The 22,563-nt window shown below is 44.0% G+C and overlaps 1 protein-coding gene across 1 annotated transcript in view; it reads right to left on the bottom strand.

Moving 5' to 3' along the window:
• Positions 1 to 22,563, bottom strand: part of LOC124619518 (serine/threonine-protein kinase/endoribonuclease IRE1) — a 143,748-nt gene that overhangs the window by 31,449 nt on the left and 89,736 nt on the right. The window contains exon 11 of the mRNA XM_047145965.1: positions 6,200 to 6,486. Within this exon, the coding sequence (XP_047001921.1) occupies positions 6,200 to 6,486 (287 nt within the window). The remainder of the gene's footprint in view (positions 1 to 6,199; positions 6,487 to 22,563) is intronic.

Below are 22,563 nucleotides of genomic sequence, written 5' to 3'. Positions count from 1 at the left end.
TGCAGAAGTTGTCTGCATACAGCGAAGGTGAGACGGAGGGCCCGACACCTGCTGCTAGATCGTTAATGGCCACTAAAAATAGAGAGACACTCAATACAGAGCCCTGCAGGACTCCATTCTCCTCGATATGGATGGAACTATGGGAGTCACCAACTTGGACATGGAAAGTACAGAGCGACAGGAAGTTTTGGATAAAAATCAGGAGTGGTCCTTGGAGACCCCACTCATACAATGTGGCAAGGATACGATGTCGCCAAGTCATGTCGTATGCTTTACATAAGTCAAAAAAGATGGCAATCAGGTGTTGCTGTCTGGTAAAGGCTGTTCGGATGGCAGACTCAATGGACACAAGATTATCAGTGGTAGAGTGACCCTGGCGGAAGCTGCCCTGACATGGAGCTAGCAAGCCATGTGACTCCAGGACCCAATGCAAACGCCGACATACCATACATTCCAGTAGCTTACAAAGAACGTTGGTGAGGCTGACTGGCTGCCAGCTATCCACATCAAGTGGGTTTTTACCAGGTTTGAGCACCGGAATGATGGTGCTCTCCCACCATTGCGATGGAAAGACGCCATCACACCAGAGCCGGTTGAAGATGACGGGAAGATATAGTCAGATGAGAGATGTTTAATCATCTGGCTGTGGATGCAATCAGGCCCAGGAGCTGTGTAGGGGCAATGTGCAAGGGCACTGAGGAGCTCCCACTCTGTAAATGCTCTCCGATGCAGAGGCTCGAGCAAAGTGCTCGGCAATCCTGTTTGCGTCGGTACATAACTCGCCATTTACGGTAACACTGGGGACAGCTGTTGGGGCCTGCTACCTGTAAAGACTTTGATCTTTGCCCAGACTTGGGAAGGTGACGTGTGACACCCAATGGTGGAGATGTATATCTCCCAACACTCCTTCTTCCATTGTTTGATAAGGTAGCGAACATGGGCATGGAGCTGTTTAAAGGCTATGATGTGCTCCAGGGAAGGGTGCCGCTTATGCCACTGTAGAGCTCGCTGACACTCCTTAATTGCTTCAGCGACTTCCGGCAACCTCCAAGGGACTGACTCACGCCTCGGGCACCCTAAAGAGCGAGGGGACGCATTTTCTGCTGCAGAAACAATTGTGCTAATCACCTGCTCAGCCACCACATCGATGTTACCGTGTGGGGGAGATTCAGCGGTGACAGCAGAGGTGAAAGTTCTCCAGTCCGCCTTCTTCAAAGCCAATCTGGGCAGGCGCCCGGATGCTTGATGCTGGGGCAGTGACTTGAAGATGGGGAAGGAGTCACTACCACACAGGTCGTCATGTGCTCTCCAGTGGATCGATGGGAGAAGTCCTGGGCTGCAAATTGATAAATCAATGCCGAGTAACTGCCATGAGCCACACTGAAATGTGTGGCGGCCCCAGTGTTTAAGAGGCAGAGGTCGAATTGCAACAATAAAGTTTCGGCACCTCTGCCTTGGCCAGTAAGCATGGTACCACCCCACAAGGGGTTATGGACATTAAAATCTCACAGAAGTAGGAAAGGTTTAGGGAGTTGATCAATCAGTGTAGCTAATACATTCAGGGCTACTGCACCATCTGGAGGAGGATATACATTGCAGACAGTTATTTCCTGTGTCGTCCTTACTCTGACAGCCACAGCTTCAAGAGGGGTTTGAAGGGGCACATGTTCACAACAGATGAAGTTTAGGACATAAATGCAAACTCCACCTGAAACTCGATTATTGTCGCTACAGTTCCTGTGATATCCCTTATAGCCACGGAGGGCAGCGGTCTGCATTGCTGGGAACCAGGTTTTCTGGACGGCAATGCAGATAGCAGGTGTAAAGCTTAACAGTTGCTGTAGCTCAGCCAGGCGGTGGAAAAAACCGCCCGAATTCCATTGGAGGATGGCATCGTGAGACGGGGAAGGCATGGAACATTCAATGAGGCAGTTTACACCTCAGAGTCACCTGCTGCCACCGATTTATTGCCTGGGCAGTCTATATCGATTGTGTCTGAGGGTCTGGCGAGATCTAGGTCCTCAGCGGATGCCAAAATCTCCAGCCCATCCTCAGCTGCAGAGCTTATAGGTAGCAGTGGTGCGATTTTCACCGCAATTTCCTTGGTCTTAGGGGTTTTCTTTTTGGATTTCTCTCACTGCTCCTTGGGTTTCCCTGGCTGGGAGGACTTCACTGGCTTAGTCTCCAGGACCGAGGATGAGCGTGAAGCCCTACATCCAGCTGCTTTTGGGCTCTTCAGGCACTGGCGGGTGTTGCCTTTCCCACTAGAAGAAACCTGGGAAGGGAATGACCCAAGGGACCCCTTCCTAGTGAGAGAAGCCGAAGAAGACTTACACTTCTCTGGCTTAGAAGTGGGGACAGACGTCCGTGATGGTTAGGGGGGGGGGGGATGTTGCTCCTGAAGTAGGTGGTGCAGGAGCAACAGAGAGGGAAGTGCCCCCCACCATTAAGAGGGCAGGTGTAAGCTTCTGGCTCTTAGAGGTGACCTGGGTTGGCTGAGCTGATGGTGCCAGAACTGTTGTAGTGACAGCATAAGATGATGTCATACGCCCAGGATGCAGGCATTCAAATTTTCTCTTAGCCTCAGTGTAGGGTCAGTCGGTCCAGGGTCTTGTACTCCATGATTTTCCTTTCTTTCTGGAGAATCCTGCAGTCAGGTGAGCAAGGCAAATGGTCCTCTCCGCAGTTGACACAGATGGGAGGTGGGGCACATGGAGTTTTGGGATGTGATGGCCATCCGCAATCTCAGCATGTCACACTGGAAGTACAGCGGGAAGACATATGGTTGAACTTCCAGCACTTAAAGCACCGTATCGGGTGAGGGATATAAGGCTTTACATCACACCAGTAGACCATCACCTTCACCTTCTCACGCAATGTATCACCCACAAAGGCCAAGGTGAAGGCCCGGTGGCAACCTGATTATCCTTCAGACCCTGGTGGACACACTGGATGAAATGTAAACCTCGCCACTCTAAATTGGTGCGAAGCTCATCGTCAGACTGCAATAGAACGTCTCTGTGAAATATGATACCCTGGACCATATTTAAGCTCTTATGGGCCATGATGGTTACAGAAACATCCCCCAGCTTGTCACAAGGGAGTAACTCCCGTGACTGGGCAGAGGATTCTGTTTTGATCAAGACTGAGCCGATCTCATTTTGGACAAGCCCTCCACATCCCCGAACTTGTCTTCTAAATGCTCAACAAAAAACTGAGGCTTCATCGCCATGAAATATTCCCAATCAGCTCTCGAACATACAAGGTACCGGGGCGAATAAGATCCACTGCCATCCTTAGCCTGACGTTCCTCCCATGGTGTGGCCAAGGAGGGGAACGATTTTGGGTCGTACTTCTATGCGTTGAATTGAGCTTGTGATCGCTTAAAGACTACTGGTGTTTTGCCAATAGCAAGAGATGATAGACTACACTTCATTGCGTGTCATCCGCCCTGATGCCACCCACTCTGACCAGGGGCCCTCCCTGCGGGCGCCACCCAGCCGCAGCAAAGGCCAACTGGCAGGATAGCCATTGCCAGGAGTCCCAATGCCCCAGGGGGATGGGTGTCTACCTCTTGGCATACGTGGAGAGTTAACGGCGCAGGCATCAGCAGAGCGATCCCTGTGTGGTCTGGGGACTACAATCAACAGGGTACATGGCGACCCCACCACAAAGAACTGGCTACCGTGCTGGATATCAGGTGCAAAGAAGTCCATGGTCATCATCGATGCATAAATCGACACTGCATAGTGAATGTGGAAAACGCATCCAGGAAGGTGTCCTCACCCAAGAAATGGAGAATGGGCAGGACTGCAATGCGACAACAAGAAAGTGGGCTAAAGATCTCAATGCACGATGGACATGATTCACCTTGTAAGGCGCCCTTCCCCAACTGGCTCGCTCTTTGGGATGATTTTGAAGAATGGAGGTCAAACCCTACAGGGGACCATCACATAAAGGCCGAAACATGTGAATCTCCTTTTAGTTGCCTCGTATGACAGGCAGGAATACCTCGGGCCTATTCTAACCCCCAGACCCGCAGGTAGGTGTTGGACAGCTGGTTAGCTGTCATGCCACCATAAAGATAAGCCTGTGACAGGACTGGAGTAGGAAGTGTTGGGTCTTCTACAGGAATAAAACATCATCTTCCACTCTCACTACCACTACCAACCCCTTGCCACATGTGTCATGTCCCAATGGAAGATCTAGGAGCAAGAGCTGTTCGATTCACGCACCTAGCGCGTCTTAAACCTATCCCATCACAGGAATACTAACTATGAAACCAACTAGCTGTCAAACACCACACTGTGGCCAAGAAGAGTTGATAATACAGTGGCAGTATACACAGCTGTATTTGTATTTATCCTCTAGCTTGTCAAAGGATTTCTTCTGGAAGTTAGCAAGTTTTCATTCTCTTTTGTGAGTGCCTGTTGATGACTCAACACTTCTATAATAACAATAATAATAATTATACCTTTATTAATGCACATGCATCAACAAATGGTGGGAAAAAAATGCAGAATGGCTCTGGGAAGAATTTGACACAGAGGGCCTAAATTCCAAGAGATGATGCGAAAATTATACTCGGTGATTTTAATGCTCAAATTGGCAGGGAATGCAAATACAGGAGGATAGTGGAAGACTATCCTGCTCATAATTTAACCAATAAGAACGCTGAACAACTTGTTGAGTTATGCCAACAAAACAATCTAAAAGTTATTTCACCTTCACTTCAGAAAAAGCACAAAAAATGTGGCAATCACCCATCCATCATTTAAGAGAATTTCAGACTAATCATATGAAAATATCGTACACCTACCAAAAATAAATTCATGATGCACATAGGTGCAAACATTGATTCAGATCATTATTTAACAGAATCAAAATTAATTCACGCCCACAAGAAAATTCAACAGGAAAACACTGGTGATCCCAATATTTGATCTACACAAAATTAAAGACTCTAAAATGACAGAAAAATGGGAAGAACAACCTGCAGAAGACTGCAAGAAATTTTTAAACTAAAATCATCAAAAAACACCAAAAGACCTGAGCTCTTCAGAAAAAACCAAAATATCCTTTCTGGAATCAACAAGAAAGAGAAAAGGCAAAATTACAACTGCAACAAATCAGGAGAAACACACAAGAACTTTGAAATCTGAGGCTTTCCCAGCATATATGATACTACCAAGGTTCTTGGTTGTACCGCCAGTATCACCAGATGATGGCAGAATGGTTGTTTGCTGAAATATCATGCACCTCCGACAACTGCATCAGGAAATACACCCAAGAACCTTGGAAGCACAAAAGAAGTTCCTCGAAGTTCACAAACAAACATCCAAGATTTTACGACAAAATAAATGAAAATATTTCAATGACCAACTGTAATCAACTGAAGACAACTTCAAAAATTACAATATTTGATTTCTAGAAGACCTCTCTGAACCAAATCAAAGGGTACTCGCCACAGAACCTCTGCTTTTGAAAACACGTTAGTGAATTAGTTTTGACACATAAAGAAACCTTCGAAGAACTAGCCACATATTTTTAACAGCTTTTAAATTTTCCAGATCCCAAAGAGAGATTTCTGAGTATACATCCAGAAATCGCAACAGAAAGTTCATTACTACCAACATAAGAAAAAGTTTATTCACATATCAAGAAACTTAAAAACAACACAGCATAAGGGGAGGATGGAACTATAGTGGAACTCTTGGAAAATGTAGGCCCAAACCCTACTCAAAGAAATTATGCAAATAATCTGAAACATTTGGCAAACTGAAAAAATCCCAGATGACTGGAAGATTGCTCCAATCCATGCACTGTATAAAAAAGATAACACATCTGATGTAAACATCTATAGAGGGATCTCCCTCTTACAAGTCACCTACAAAATTTTGTCAGCTTGTCTCTTGAATACAGCACAAAGGCAACTAGAACCCTAATCAGCAGAATGTCAAGCAGGATTCAGACCAAACAGCTCACACTCAAAAAAAAGTTTTAACCTCTTATTCTTCATTGGGTCAAGTTACTGATATCGCAGCTTCCCACTAAGTAAAGATTCTTTTTTTTTGTTCTTTCACCAACTTCTATCATGTGTGTAATGCAACTGATATTCCTTTGTTCAAACATTGTTTAAGCAAAAATATAAATGGTATGGGCTCACATCCAAAGCTTACCTATAAAATTAAATACTCACCTATATTAAGAGAATGTAAATGATGCAACCCAGCAACTGCTTGGTGGAGAATGTCACGAGCAGAGATTCGACCAATGTGGAATCTACCCTCAACATAGTCTTGCAATGTTGCTGCACATAATTCCAGAGCAATATAACGAAAAAGGCGATCTTGTTCTGTGCAAAAGTAGCGAACTACATTTGGATGAGCATCTGACTCACGCAGAAGAGCCACCTCACGGTCTGCTACTGTGAAGCACTCGGGCAATATCCGCTTTACAGCTACAGCTCGCCGGTCAAATTCACCTCTAAAAGAAAAGGAGAAAAATGGGGTTCTCATCTGAGGTGTTACAATAGCATGAGACAGTGATAATTCTCAAAGTTGGGCAAAAAAGAAGACAGAAACAACATGAAAGAAAAACTTGCAGACCTTAATATATATGACACAATTAGAAAATCTGTGACTAGATGTCAATGAGTACAACATATTTGAGTTGTTTTTCATGAATTATGACTGCACTCATCCATTCTCATTCAAAGTAACATCACCAACAAATTGTAACAAATATTTTTATTCATTTTTTCAATATGACCATTAGTCTCATTCAGATGTTTAATCAACCAACAAAACAGTGGGAAGTCCTTCTGCTACTATTTACATATCACTCTCACTGCTATAACTCTTTCTGAGAATACCTCTTTTGTACACTCATAATTTTGAAATATGTGCAGCCTCTGAGAATTTTTAATTCTATGCTTCATCAATTATTAACTCTGACATCTTTTACAGCTAATACTAAATCTTGAGACATTTCATCGACAAATGATGTAAAGAAGACTTACTATATAAATTATGGACCAGAGTGAAAATGCTCCTCTTGGAGCACAAAAAACGCAAAAATTTCCTCTTTAAAAGACTCTGACAGAAAAGTGGGTACCAGCTGCCGCAATTCTCATTATGTCTTCCTCACCAAAAATTTTTGCGTGCAAACACATTTGCACTCTTTTAACACAGAAATTCTAAATCCAGTTACCCAGACTTTCTTTGAAGATAAGTTTTCTCCTCTAGACCAGGATAATTCACACATTGGGAAAATTTTCAACACACAGGTATAGGGTGATGGGGCAAAATTGTAGGCTCCATTTTTTTGCTGCAACGTCTGCACTTGTTTCTTTCTCTCCCACTGATGTGGTCTTCTCGTTCTCCTACAGTGACTCCTCCTGCTTTTCTCTCCCACTGCCACTGTCTCCTAACCACCATTCATACTGTCTCCCATATTTACAGCATATCCCACTGCCACTGCCATTTGTCTTTCTTTCCCACTGCCACTGTTGCCATAATACCTCATCAGCTCAAAAAATCTTGGGATGCAACTTATTTTTTCCCCAAACCAATTTGTTTATATTTAGGTATAAAATGCATCCTCACATATACCTACATATGGTCTCCACTTATTCTCTTTTCCATTTCCATTGTCTTCTCTCTTTTTTGCTCCCACTGCTACTGTCACCACCCATCTCTCTCTTTCCTTTTATGGCTACTATCTCTCACTTACCGTCACCGTCTCCTCTCTCATTCACTCCTAATGCTATTGTCTTCACCAATATATATCTCTCTCTCTCACCATCACTGCCTCCTCTCTGTTTCTCTCCCACTTGCACTGTCTCCTCTCCCTTTCATCATCACTGTCTCTCTGCTACTATATTTCAGCAAAAAAAAAAACAGGAATATGTTTGCATGCCAAAATTTTTGGTGAAGAAGACAAAATGGGGATTGAGGCACCTGGTTCACCTCTTTTCTTTTAAAGACAAATGCATTCACCTTTTTTGTGCTCTGACAGAAGCATTTTTCCACTGGTTCCTTTCTTTTTTCTGCTACAGCAGTGTATGTTGCTTATATAAAAGAATTCTATAAATCGGTAAGTTTTGACAGTTTATTTATATACTTTGATGCAGTTACATACTTTGACACATATAAACGAGAAATAAGTGTGCATAATATAAGGTTAACACAAAACTGCTTGCTTTGCATTTCTTCTGGAAACTTTGCTCGTCAATTGCAATTCATCGAAGATACCTGGCTCATGATTTTATGTTAAAAGAGTAAAAATGTTATTAGAAATATAGTTCTCAATTTGCAGTCTTTCCAGTTTTCCATCATTTTTGGCAGTAATTTTAAGTTTCTTTCAGGCATGTGAAGATGCTTTTTGGCCCAATATTTGTTACTGCAGTGCCACTTTGGGCATATTTGAATACCTTTCAGAAGAGCTATCACAAAATATTAGCACATGTTGAAAATTTCAAGCAACCATTGGCTCATCTACATCCATGGTTTGGTGATCTCAGACCCTTTGATGTGACCACAGAATCCTTGCCATGTGTTCACTACATCAGTTAAAACTACACTGATGCCACTCCACCTATTTGCTCAATTTGTCTAGGCTGAAGGAAATGGGTTATGTTTAAATTTTGACCCTGTACTGTAGGATAGCTACAGGATGCCTGTTCTTTCTACATGCATACACATTGTCACTAGGCCAAAGGCTGTCCAAACACTTCAACACTTACCTCTGTCACTAACAGAACATTAGTTATGACCCCCAAAAAAATCACATATTTGCTTGTGGCTTTTTTTTTTTTGAATATATTGGTTTTTTGCAGAATCATGCATGGACCAATAAGCCACAAAAAGAAGGAAGTATTTATGTACAGGTACAGAAAAAGAGTGAGCAAGTTTATAAATCACAGGGTATCTGCACTGATACACATGCAGAGGATAAAGAGTTGATGAAAGACATGCAGTAGGTAAAGAAATGATGTGTTAAAAACAGTGCTCAGTAAATTAAAACTACACTGACAGTAACATGGGAACAGAACTCATACGACTTGATGTTAACATTCTTTGGACACACAAGGAAACACGAAGGAGGGAGAGAGGGGGGGGGGGGGGGGTTACAGGACTTTTTAGTGTGTTGTAGGCGATGATGTTGGTCTTCAGCCTGAAGACCAGTTTGATGCCTCTCCCCTCAATAATCTGTCCTGTGCATGTCTCTTCATCTTTGCGTAACTACTGCAACTTATGAGGGTGTACTGAAAAGTAATGCCTCTACATTTTTTTATGTGTAAACTCTTTAACACTTTCTAAATAAAACAAACATTATTAACATTCTACATATTTATTCTTCATGTCTAGATATCTACTTCTCAACATAGTCACGATGGTGGTAACACATTTTTCCCATCGAGAGATCTGTTTGTTGATACCGTCACTGAACAGGGTGTGTGAGAAATCCCCATACCCCCTGCAACCCTTGCTTCATAACAAATGTTATTAAGCAGGTTGGTAGCTATGTCACTTCCTATCAATTGTTGGAATTCATGTTTACATGTTTTTGCAGCTGAAGTCGAGTTTTAATTTGTAGTCATGACAGATGTGAGCGATCATAGTTACACTACTGAGGAGCAATTAGTGACAATTGTGTGGGTGCATGAACAATGCACACACTGGGCAGACAATGAGACTGATTATGGGAGCATTTCAGGAAAGATTGAATAAGGCTCCACTTCTAAATTGGGAAAGATGTGCTTTTGCTTTTGACAGTGTTATAGACAGCTCATGGAATGGAAAGGAGAAGACACAAGAAGAGACATGCATTGTAGTCTCTGCTTCAACTGAACAATTTCCTATGAATTCGACATGTAAACATGCTTCGGAACTCAGTACACTGAGGACAACGATGGAGATCACAAGAAAAAGAGACCTTCACAGCAGACCTTTTTGACTGATGTTTGTAAATGAATTATTGGATACAGACTAGCACACTGTGCTTTGTCAACTCAATTTTCAAATGCAGTGAACCATGCTAAAGTTATGTTTTCAGATAATTTGTGCCATTTCTCACACCCCATGTGCTAGAAATATTGTCACTTGGGCCAAAGAGAATAGTCATCACACAGTTGAATTAGAAAGAAACCCATCTCACACAATGATAAATGATACAGGCAGGGATGACATCACATTTGTCTGGACCATACATTTTTGAAGGGACTCTGAATGGCACAAATTATCTGCACAAGTTAGAAACATGGTTAACACCTTAGCTTGAGAAAAAGGGTCTCACATAATGCATATGGTTGCAGCAAGATCAAATTCCTCCTCACTACACTCTTTCAGCATGTGAGTTCCTAAATGAACACTTTCCAGGATGGCGGACAGGTCTCATGGTTCATCAGCAACACTAGCTCCTCTGAAATAGCCACCAAGAAGTCCTGACCTCACCACACATGACAACTCATTATGGGGAGTCATTAAGACGTGTGTATCTGTAAGCTGTTATGCTACAAATGAAGAACTGAGCAATGCTGTTGAGGATACAGTTCGCACTATAACACTGAAGATGCTCAAAAATATGTCAAGAAGAACATGGAAGTGTACAGAACGTAATACGTAAGTAACTTAATACTTAACTAACAATACTTAATACATAAGTAAGATGTCACTTAATACGTAAGCATACACTTAATGCTTAAGTACTTGTGCTGAAACAAATCAAATCAATGAGCACTCAATACTAAGGGGTATGGGGACTTCTCGCCCACCCTGTAGAATGTTTGACTCTGTTGATGGGGCCACAATCTCACCTCTGCTTGCACTGCATTGTCACAATGAAAGTAAAGTTTTGGAAACAGATGAAAATTGGATGGGGTCAAGTAGGAACTGTATGGAGGATGAACAATGGCAGTAAACCCAAGTCGCTGGATACCGCAGTGCTCTTGTGTTGTCTGGCACTGTTACGCTGACGAGGAGGGTGCTCAATGTGTAGACAATATCTTTGAATTCAAAACTCAATTACAGCACACTGTTTCTCACACATCAACATAATTACGTTACACACTGCCATGTTACACGCTGCAATTCTAAGCGCCTTAATGGAAGAGTGCTGCAAATATATAGGTGTGACATATAGAGACATAGAATGTTAATAGTTTTCACATAAAATACTTGGAGGCATTACTTTTCAGCATCAATTGGTACCTGGTTACTGAAGTCAAGTTTTGGTCTCCCTAAGCAATTTTTATCCTCACTCTCTGCTCCATTACCTAACTGATAGTTCCTTGATGCCTCAGGATGTGTCCTATCACCTGATCTGTTTTTAAAATCACATTGTGCCATAAATTTCTCCTTACCCTATTCGATTCAGTACCTCCTCCTTAGCAATTTGATAAATCAGTCTAATCTTCTGCACTGGGACATTTGAAAAGTTTTTGTTCACGTCTTGTTTGAACTGTCTAACATCCACATTTCACTTCCAAATAAGGCTACACATCAGGAAAATACCTTCAGAAAAGAGTTCCTAACACTTACATTTATATTCAAAGTTAAAAAATTCTTTTTCTTCAGAAATCCTTTTTTTGCTATTGCCAGTTTACTTTTTTATATTCTCTGTGTTAGTACTTTTACTGCCTCATTTCCGAATCTGATTTCCTCAGGCCTGCCTGACTTAATTGGGCACGCTTCATTACTTTTGTTGATATTCATCTTGTAACCTCTTCCCAAGACACTGCACACTCACTTCAACTGCTCTACCAAATCCTTCACTGTGTCTGAGGGTTACAATGTCATCATTAAATATCAAAGTTTTCAGTTTTTTCCCCTGAGCTTTAATTCTCGTTCCAAATTTCTCCTCAGTTTTCTTCACAGATTGCTCAATGACAAACTGAATAGCAATGGAGATAATCCAAAAGCCTGTCTCATACTCTGCTCAACTAGTGGTTCCCTTTCAAGTTATTTGCCCCTTGTAACTGCAGCCTTGTTTCTAAACAAGCTGTCGATAAAATTTTGCTCTGCGTATTTTATACCTACTATGTTCAAAAATTCAAAGAATGTATTCCAGTCTACTCTATTACAAGCTTTCTCCAAATCTAGAAATGTTATAAATGTAGATTGCCTTTTTTTCTGTCTATCTTCTAAGATAAATTGTACAATCAGTATTGCCCATGTGTTCCCACAGTTCTGCAGAACTCAAGCTCATCTTCCTGAGGTCAACTTTAATCAGTTTTTCCATTTGTTATGTCAGTATTTCGCCATCATGACTTATTTAAGTGATAGTTTGGTAATATTTACACCTATCGGCACCTGCCTTCTTTCAAATTAGAATTATTATAGTCTTTTTGAATTCTAAGGGTATTGTACCTATCTAATATATCTTGTGCACCAAGTGGAATACTTTGGCTCCCTCCAGGCTCCAGGATCTCAATAATCCTGAGGTTTCTTTGTTTTGACTTAGGTCTTTCAATGCTGTCAGATTCTTCACACAGTATCATATCTCTCATCTCATCTTCATTTATTTCCCTTCTTTCTCTATAACACTGCTTAATCCTCCCCCCCTCTGCTCCCCCCCCCCCCCCTCCCCGAGCACATTCTGTACCTAGTAGCCCACCACCCTACCTCCGCACACTTCTCTAGCAGGACCACAACATTTTTCTCCATGCCTTTCTGCTACACGTTCATCCTCCTTGCCAGATACCACGTATCCACGTTACCCATCTAACCCTGCTACTCGCTACCATGACATTACAGGCCTGGAGGTGAGAATAGTCAAGTGTAGGCACGATGTCCATGTAAGAATGTATGTGTGTGTGTGTGTGTGTGTGTGTGTGTGTGTGTGTGTGTGTGTGTGTGTCACTTGACAAAAGATTTTGCCCGAAAGCTTGTATTTTCCATCAGTCGATCTCTAAATGTGTCTGTCTTCCACTCAATGCCTTCTCTATGTGGTGAGTAACAATATATCCTAATGCATATTGTTACTCCATTCCAGATTTTTCATTGTTTGTATTCTCTTTCACCAGCTTCATTTGATGCATTTCAAATTTTTTCTTTTCCTGGCAATTTCACAGAGGGGCTCTATCAAACAATGTACAGAATGTTAACATGATAAATAAAAAAGTGGCAAGTTGTGAGTAATGTGACCTTAATTCCTTTTTAAGAACTTGGCTTCTCTTGAATTCCTTTATATGATGTATAATGTAAACGGATTAAAAAAGAAAAACTCACCAAGCAGCAGCAGGAGAACACACACACAAAAAGGTTTAACTTTTACAAGCGTTCGCAGCCAGTGGTCCCTTCTTCTGGCAGAAGAGTTGAAGAGGAAGGAAGAGGGGTGAAGGAGAAAGACTGGAAGGGTTTTTGAAAAGGGTTTCAGTTCAGAAAAATCACCCAGAACCTTGAGTCAGAAGAGGCTTACTGGATGAGATGAGAAGGAAAGACAGATGGTTAGGGACTGCACCGGATGGGATTTGAAAACCTGAGAGCTTAAAGGTGGAAGACGGGGTAATATGTAAGACAGAGATTAGTACTAAAACATAGTTCATGAGTTAAAAAGAATAAAAAGCTAAGTGCAATGTCTGTAACAGAGGTGGAATGGGGGCGAAAAACACACATGTCAGAAAATGAAAGATGTAAAAAACTAAAATCAGATGATGAAAGGATTTTGGAATTACCACTCGAACCTTGTAAAAGGAACAATTCGAGTATTCTTGTATGCTACCATAAGGGTAAAAAAAGCATACAGAAAAATGATTTGTCATAATGATACCAAATATATGAGTTATTGTTTCACTTTTGGTGATTTTAATGGACAGACAACTGATGTGCTACAATTAACCGAACATATAGTAAATACTGCACAAGCTATATTGGGGCATGGAGCAATGTAACAAATTGATATCAACAAAAAATGTATTGGGGAGCGTGCACAGAGTCAAAGAGTGAGGACAGGAACCCACGTCTGGGAATGTCATCTAAAAACATGACAGGGCATCAAGCAGAAGTGACCGGAAAGTCATCAAATTAGCACAAACTGTCACTAGGTTATAAGGCAGCAGACTGCAAGTGGTATTTCTAGCAATCACTATGATAACACACTGCTACTGAAGGATGCAATAATGAAGTTTAAAAGTCATTTGTGGGTTGATATTCTACACAACTGCTTCACTAATACATCCCCTTACCTTACCAACAATAGCTACATAAGCCTATAAGTCATGACACAATTATTCACATTTCCAGCAACCTATAGAAACATGCAGATGAAGATGTCAAAAATGATGTTGATATTTCTGACAGACTATCATGGAGCCATCAAGAAAACAAAAATTGTTATTTATACTGGTAAGTCTCTTAAACATCCCTGAAGGTTCTCTTCTTTGATTGGCACTACAGAATATGATGAATGAATGAATGAATTTTACAACATATTGAGCAGCATATATAAAATTCCAGTTTGACTAGAAACTGTAAACTGGGTGATAGACATATATTAATCTGTGGAAAAGAGAATAAATATTAATTTGTGGTCAAATCACCTGCCTTACTTACTTGAACAAAAAGTAATCAGAAAATGAATGAGTCCTTACTGGGGAATATGTAAATATAAAATGAGCATTTTTTTTTCAGTCTGTCTTATTTGAAGAAGCAAGCATGTTATTTCTAATTAACTTCTGATGGAACACAATTTACGGCAAAAGTTAGGTTATACACTGGCAAACAAAAATTTTATGCCAATTGTTGAAGTTATCCGAGTTAAAAGTCTACTGGTCTTCAGACTTATAAGTCACAATTAAAACTATAATAATACGATGAAAATAACACATACTAAAAATAAACAGCCTGCATATTAAGACTTTAATAAGAACAAAAGTAGTTTTGAGGATGTAAGCACGAACAAATAACACTGCACTGAGAACAGGTATCTGACGTGTTGCATTTTTAGAGGTAAGTAGTTTACACGCCAGTTGAAATTTTGTTTTTTCATTTTTTGTAGTATTAGCTTAAATGCACATTGTTAAAACTTCTTCATCAAGGCAACCTTTGTGATATTTCAACATATGCCAGTATAATTTTGTTATTTATTGTTATCAATCTTTCATTACTCAAAGCGTGGTTGTCAAAGTCCGAGAAGTCAAGAACAGATTTTTGTCTTGTCAAGTAATACCTGGTGGTTATAACATACTTAAAGTGCAGCTAGACACAGAGATCCAGTGTGGGCTGTAATTGTCATATAGCAGCTAAACTTGGTATGTATCCTAATGTGTTACTGCAGAACCGATTTAGCTGGGAAAAAATTATTTCCAATTTTGGCCACCAGATGCAAATTTGGTGCTGTGAATGGGAGAAAGACTTACAGAAGTGTTTCCATATGTAATGGATTAGAAATGGAATGTGGGCAGAAAATATCAAACATGTGTTTCAATATAAGTACCAGAGATATCGATGAGATGCTGCATACATAAAAGGACAGGATAAACAGCTGCTCCCAGCAGTCCTGGTGGAATCTGAGCAACGTGTTCATGTATACTGGCCTTCACATCAGGTTGTGTCTCTGGTAAACACGTTCTTTCAGACATTCCCAGAGTCAAAAGTAACATAGATTCAGCTCATGTGATCTTGCGGGACATGCATCTGAAGATGACATGTTTGTGGAAAGTTGCACTGAGCTGATCTTTCACTGACAAGTGACATGAGGTGTTGCCCAATCTTGTATGAAATTAGTGGTTTCCACACAGTTGTGCTCCTCCAAAGCATGAATCACATGCTGTATAAGGAGGTCTTGATAACGTGCAGACGTCGCAGAGCATCTGACAGGCAATATGCATCTCTTCACAGAAGAACAGGCTGAGAATAAAGGTGGACCACACAGTCACATCTGGTGAGTGCAGTGGCTCTTCATGCGCACCATGCAGTTTGACAGCAACTCAAATTCGGCAGGTCTGTGTATTTATTGCACCCTGCAGTGTACAATGTTCCTCATCATTTCATAGAATATTGCGTGGCCACATGTCATCATCATCATGAACCGAAGAGCAAATTCAGAATATTGGTGTGGATCATGAGGTTTCAGTTTTCTGCACTGTTTGGATCTCATTGAGGTACCAGTGTAAAAGACTGCAAAACTTTCTGTACTGTTGATCATGGGACAGGCAATTCTTGTGACACTGCCGAGCATTAGCACTACTCAGGGCATGTGGTTGGTTGGTTGGTTGGAGAAGGGACCAAACTACGCGGTCATCAGTCCCTTAGATTAACTAAAACCGATAAAATCCCACATTAAAAGAGGGAACTACAATATCCATAAAATGTTAAATTATTGACAGGGAAGGAAGGAAAAGCACAGAAGAAGAGGCGAGGGAAAGAAAGTGACTAATGACAGGGGTGTGAAGGAAGAAGCACAGGAGACAAGAGAGATGCTCAAGACATAACAGACCCCTTAAGGAAAGGAGTGGGAAGGCAGAGGGCCGGGGTGAACCACCAAGCCCACTTGAAGCCAATCCAGCTGGTGCGAAGGGGGGAGCGAGAGGGCCTGCCATCCCCTCCACTCACCAATAAGGTGGTAGGTCCCTCCCCTAAATAAAGCAATAAAAATCCCCATCACAAATAAAACATAAAACGAGATCCGCTGTTGTCAGCCAACACCAGGGGTAAAGCTAAAATTCTGTCGCAGGGTGGTTAAGTTGGGGCAGTCCAATAAGATGTGAGCCACAGTCAACATCGATCCAAAATGGCTCCTCAAGACAGAGGCCTTACGAGAGACCCAGAAGGAGGACTGCCACGGAGTTGTAGAATCCTTAATCACCCTAAGCTTGTTTGGCGAAGAAAGAGTGTGCCATTCTGCATCCCTAAGGCCCAAAACCTGATGATGTAATGCCGAGCGAATGTCTATTTCCAGAATGCCAATAGCAAGAGGTGGCCTGGTAGTAGCTAATTTAGCCAGTCGATAGGCAAGTTCATTGTCAGGAATCCCAACATGGCCTGGCGTCCAAATGAAAATCACCGAGTATCCATGTTGAGCAAGGAGAGAAAGAGAGTCCTGGATAGCGATGAACAACGGGTGGCGAGCGAAGCACTGGCCAATAGCGTGCAAACCGCTCAATGAGTCACTACAGATAGTGAAGGATAGTTCTGAGCATGAGCGGATATGGTCCAGGGCGCGTAATTCTGCAGTAAAAACACTACAGCCATCGGGCAAGGAATGAAGTTCTGTGCGTCATGCATAAGTGTAAGCAAAACCAGTGTGGCCAGAAACCATGGAACCATCAGTATAAATCACTTCTGAACCCTAGAATGAACTGAGGAGACAGTAGAATTGGTGGTGAAGAGCCAGCGGAGGGACAGAATCCTTTGAATCAATTGAGAGATCAAGATAGAGCTGTGGCCGAGAGACACATTAAGGAGGGGTACATGTGTGAGCAGAGAAGAGAGGCGGTAAAGGGAATTGCTGGTGTTCAGAAAAGAGCGACTGAATGTGGACAGCCATAGTAAGCCCACAGCGTGGCCGCCGCTGCGGCAGGGTCATCTCTGTGTCTGGATAAAGGAGACCATAATTAGGGTGCTTTGGCGTGCAGTGAATGCGGAGCGCATAAGATACCAGCTGTTGTTGGTGCAAAACTCGCAGTGGTGGAATCTCTGCCTCTGAGAGAAGGCCAAGTACGGGGCTAGTCTGGAAGGCACCAGTCACAAGTTGGACCCCACAGTGGTGGATGGGGTCTAGGATCTGCAGCGTAGAAGGTGACGCAGAAACATAGACATGACTTCCATAGTCTAAACGAGACTGGACCAACGCTTGATACAATCGCAGGAGAACAGAGCAGCCTGCAACCCAGGTGGTATTGCACAGACACCTAAGAACATTGAGATGGGACCAGCACGTCCTCTTCAGCTGATGAAGATGAGGGAGCCATGTCAACCGGGCATTGACGACCAGACAAGAAGCAATGGGTGTCTACTACCTCAAGGGGCTGGCCATCGAGGAACTGTTCTGGATGGGGATGGACTGTATGGCGATGGCAGAAATGCATGACATGTGTCTTGGCCGCCGAAAACTGAAACCCATAGGAGAGAGCCCACGAGTGCGCCCGGCAGATTGCCCCCTGTAGACGGCGTTCTGCAGCGTCCATTACGGAGGAAGTGAGGTAGATACAAAAATCGTCAGCATACAAAGAGGAGGACACTGTCGGCCCAACAGCTGTCACCAGACCATTAAGGGCTATGAGAAAGAGAGGGACACTCAGCACGGAACTCTGTAGAACCCCATTTTCTTGCTGGTAGGGAGTACTGTAGGAGCAGCCAACTTGGACCCGAAAAGAGTGACAAGAAATGAAGTTACAGATAAAAATGGCCAGAGCACCACGAAGGCCCCATTTGTGAAGGGTGGTGAGGATGTGGTGGTGCCAGGTGGTGTCATAGGCCTTATGTAGATCAAAGAAGACTGCAAGGAGGTGTTGCCGATGGGCAAAAGCCAACTGGATAGCAGACTCCAGGTGCACCAAGTTATCCACCGTAGAGCGGCCACAGCGAAAACCACTCTGAGTCGACGACAAAAGGTCGTGGCATTCAAGGATCCAAAACAGCTGCCTACTCACCATGCGTTCAAGGAGCTCACAGAGGGTGTTAGTAAGGCTAATTGGACAGTAACTATACAACTGAAGTGGTGGCTTCCATGGCTTCAACACCGGAACAACAATGCTTTCCTGCCACTGGGTAGGAAAGACTCCCTCACTCCACAGACGGTTGAAGAGGGTCAGTATACGATGGTGGCAAGCCACCTGTAAGTGTTGGAGCATTTGGTAATGTATCCGATTCGGTCCAGGAGCAATGTCAGGGCAAAGGGCGAGGGCACTGGCAAATTCCCACTCACTGAATGGAGCATTATATGGCTCCGAGCAGCAAGAAACAAAAGACAAAGGCAGTCTTTCCGAGCGCTCTTTCAGGAGAAGGAACGTGGGTGGATTCTGAGCCGATGCCAAAGCTTGAGCAAAGTGCTGAGCAAAATTTTCTGCTACAAAGCCCAGATTGGTAAGGACAACACCATGCGCAGAAATTCCTGCAAGCTCGGTGGGAGGACGGTGGCCAAAAATTTGCCTGAGTTTCACGCAGGCTTGTGAAGAAAGCGTGTGTGGTCCTATGGCAGCTTCATATCGCTTTCAGCAAATCCATTTCTGAAATTTGATTACGTAGTGGGCCCGGGCACGGAGTTGTTTAAAGACCAAAAGAAGAGCAGTATAAGAGTGCCACTTGAAGTGTTGAAGAGCACGGCAGTGGTCTTTTATGGCTGCAGCAATTTCCGGAGTCCACCAAGGGACCATCTTCCAGTGTGGGGAACCTGAGGAAGAAGGGACTGCTGAAACAGCTGCTGAAAGGATGGAAAGAGCCAAAGTCTGAGTAGATTCATCAACACTGTCGTGTGGCAATACAGGGGGAATGGGAGCAGAGGAGAAGGCACTCCAATCAGCCTTAGATATGGCCCACCTGGGAGGGTGACGGAGCAAGAGACACTGAAGGAAGGTCAAAACAATTGGATAATGGTCGCTGTCAACATGGACTCCCCACTGAATGGAGGGAAGAAGGTCGGGACTGCAGATGGAGAGGTCAATGGTAGAGAAAGTGCCGTGCACCACACTAAAGTGTGTGGGAGCACCTGTGTTTAGTAAACAGAGGTCAAGCCCTGCCAGAACAGCTTCAACTGTCCTGCCCAGGGCAGTAGTTGTGTGACTACCCCAAAAAGGGTTGGCGGCATTAAAGTCCCCTAATAGCAGGAAGGGAGAAGGGAGTTGTTGAAGAAGGGTGGTGAGGGTATGGGATGTGGGTGGCCTGTCAGGTGGGAGGTAGAGATTACAGATTTACAGATTGTGATTGTAATGTCCAGATGGACCCTGACAGCAATGGCTTCTAGAGTGGTATGGAGGGGAACCCATTTACTAACAATGTCCTTGTGGACCAAGGTGCAAACACCACCAGAAGCCCACAAAGGGCCAACTCGGTTCCGACAGAAAGCGTGGAACCCACAAAGGGCGGGTGGGTAAGAATTGACAAAATGGGTCTCCTGGAGCGCAATATAAGCGGCAGAGTGGAAGAAAAGAAGGGGCTGCAACTCTGGAAGGTGACGCAAATACCCATTACAATTCCACTGGAGGATTCTCAAGCCGGAGTCCAAAGGGGAAGTGAAGGGACCGGAGTCGGTCACACCGCCGAATCGCCATCCGTCACCGATAAGGATGGGGTAATATCCATATAGGTGGGGTCAGACTCTTGTTGGTTTATTGACTGGAGGAGGGGAAGGCTGCACCTCAGGGGGTACCGGAGGGTCCTTGCCCTTTTTCTGGTGTTTCTGCTTCTTTTCTTGGGAAGGAAGAGAAGGGCAGACTTCAGCGAGGGCGGGCACAGAATTACACTGGGCAATCTTGGCACCCACTGGCCGCAGATCGTGCTGCCGATGTGGAGCCGTAGATCGCCTTTCAGAGGGGTGCCGGGAGGAGGAGTCCAGGGAGGGAGCTCCAGTACTGGCGGCTGCTGAAGGAGGGGAGCACTTCCCCACGGTGGAGGGGGACCAGCACCCGAAGGGTTGGGTATGGGTACTGACGGGAAGAAGGAGGGGGAGTGGGAGAGGGAGGAGGAGGTTGAAGGCATGGGGCGAATGGGGTGGGGCTGGGAAGAGGAGGGTGTAAGAGGGGGAATGGGCAAAACGGAAGCAAAAATAGAAGACAGACACAGGATGGAGCCAGTCATACTTTTGAAGAGCCTCAGTGTAGGTGAGCCGATCTAAGGTTTTGTACTCTTGAATCCTTCTTTATTTCACAAACACTGGGCATACAGGCGAGCATGGAGAAAGCTGTCCATGACAATTTACACACACTCATGGAGGGGGCACCCACAGTCACCGCAGAGGGGATCAGTGGTGCAGCGGGAAGTGTGTCCAAACTGTAAGCATTTAAAGCATCTCATTGGTGGTGGAATATAAGGTTTTACATCACACCTTGACCTTCTCTGGGAGGACATCCCCCTCGAATGTCAGGATAAAGGCGCCTGTAGCAGTGCGATTGTTTGCAGTGCCTCGCTGCGCATGGTGGATAAAACAAACCTCTCACTGCTCGAGTTTAGCACGGAGCTCCTCGTCAGTTTGGAGAAGAAGATTTCAGTAGAAAATTATGTCCTGTACAGAGTTCAAAGATTGGTGGGGCATGAAAGAGGCTGGGACACCACCGAGATGGTCACAAGCATGCAGGGCGTCAGATTGGACAGCAGAATATGTCTTTACGAGCAAATCACCGGACCGCATCTTACTCATCAATTTCACTTTGCCATACTTATCTTCAATTGTCTCCATGAAAAACAAAGGCTTGGTCATGGCAAAACTTCCGCCATCTGCCCTAGTACAAACCAGGTACTGAGGGAAAGGTTTCAACCCAAGTCGGCGAGCTTGACCTTCCTCCTATGGGGTGGCCAGGGAGGGGAAGGCCGAAGGAACAGAAGAAAGAGTGTCACATCTGCTACCACTCTTAGAGACGGCCACAGAATGGCCAGGATGGTGAAGCTTTTGTCGCTTCATGCGCAAGGCGTCCACCCTAGTACCACCCACTCCGATAAGGGGCTCACCCCATGGGCACCACCAAGCCACAGCAAGGGCCATCTGGCATGGCGGCCATTGCTTGGAGTCCTGGTGCCCCAAAGTGATGAGCATCGACTCCTGGGCATACACAAGGTGTTAACAGCTCAGGTACTAGCAGTGTGATCCCTGTGGTTTCAGGGGGCTCGGCCAAGTGGGTACTTAACAGCCCCACCACACGGACTGGCTATTGTGCTAGTGTCCTAGCAGGAGGGGGCCAGGGTGCAAAGGGAAAGGGGAGGGGAGGGGGAGAGGAACCTGCACCATGGAAGCTAGGTATGGAGTTCATCCCCAAATGGCTCACACTGAACGGAAAATTTTAGGAATGGAGGTCAAACCCCCAAGGGGAACAAAAATGCCAAAAAGGAGATGGAAACAGCAAACTAAACAATGGCACAGACCAAAACAAAGCCAGGAGGATAGCCAAGCTGACATACAGAAGTCCACTAAGAGGGAAAAGAGGGGGCAGGGACAAAGGAGTAAGGATAGGGAGGGAGAGGAACATGGAGGGTAATGCAGCCTGGAAAGGAAAGGAGACTGCAATAGCTCCGGGCCCCGTGCGCGTCACACATGTACCCAATGAAAGGACTGTGGGCCCCCACATGTGCTGCATGGTCAGTTAGAGTAACAGCAATCTCATCAATAACTTCCACTGGGATACAAAACCCTCCTCTTCCCTGTGTTTTTCAATTTCATTATCACCTTGTTTAAACCATTTAATGACATGTGGCCTCTGCTCTGACCTTTCAGCCAGCAATACTCTCACAACGCAGCACTTTGATTGCTGCCGTTCATGTAAAAAAGCTTCACTAACTGCGCACAGTCTTTATTTGTTATAGCCATACGTTCACTCATGTTATGGCTTGTTAAATGACAGTGTGGATGTCAAAGCTTTATACAAACAGTGTACAGCACTAGATTTGCACCTGAGGGCCAAAACGAAACTAA

Source organism: Schistocerca americana, chromosome 6 (genome assembly GCF_021461395.2).
Source record: "Schistocerca americana isolate TAMUIC-IGC-003095 chromosome 6, iqSchAmer2.1, whole genome shotgun sequence".
In the NCBI taxonomy this organism is placed as follows: Eukaryota; Metazoa; Arthropoda; class Insecta; order Orthoptera; family Acrididae; genus Schistocerca; species Schistocerca americana.
Note: the sequence above shows the minus strand (reverse complement) of the source record. Positions and strands in the feature narration are given on the sequence as shown.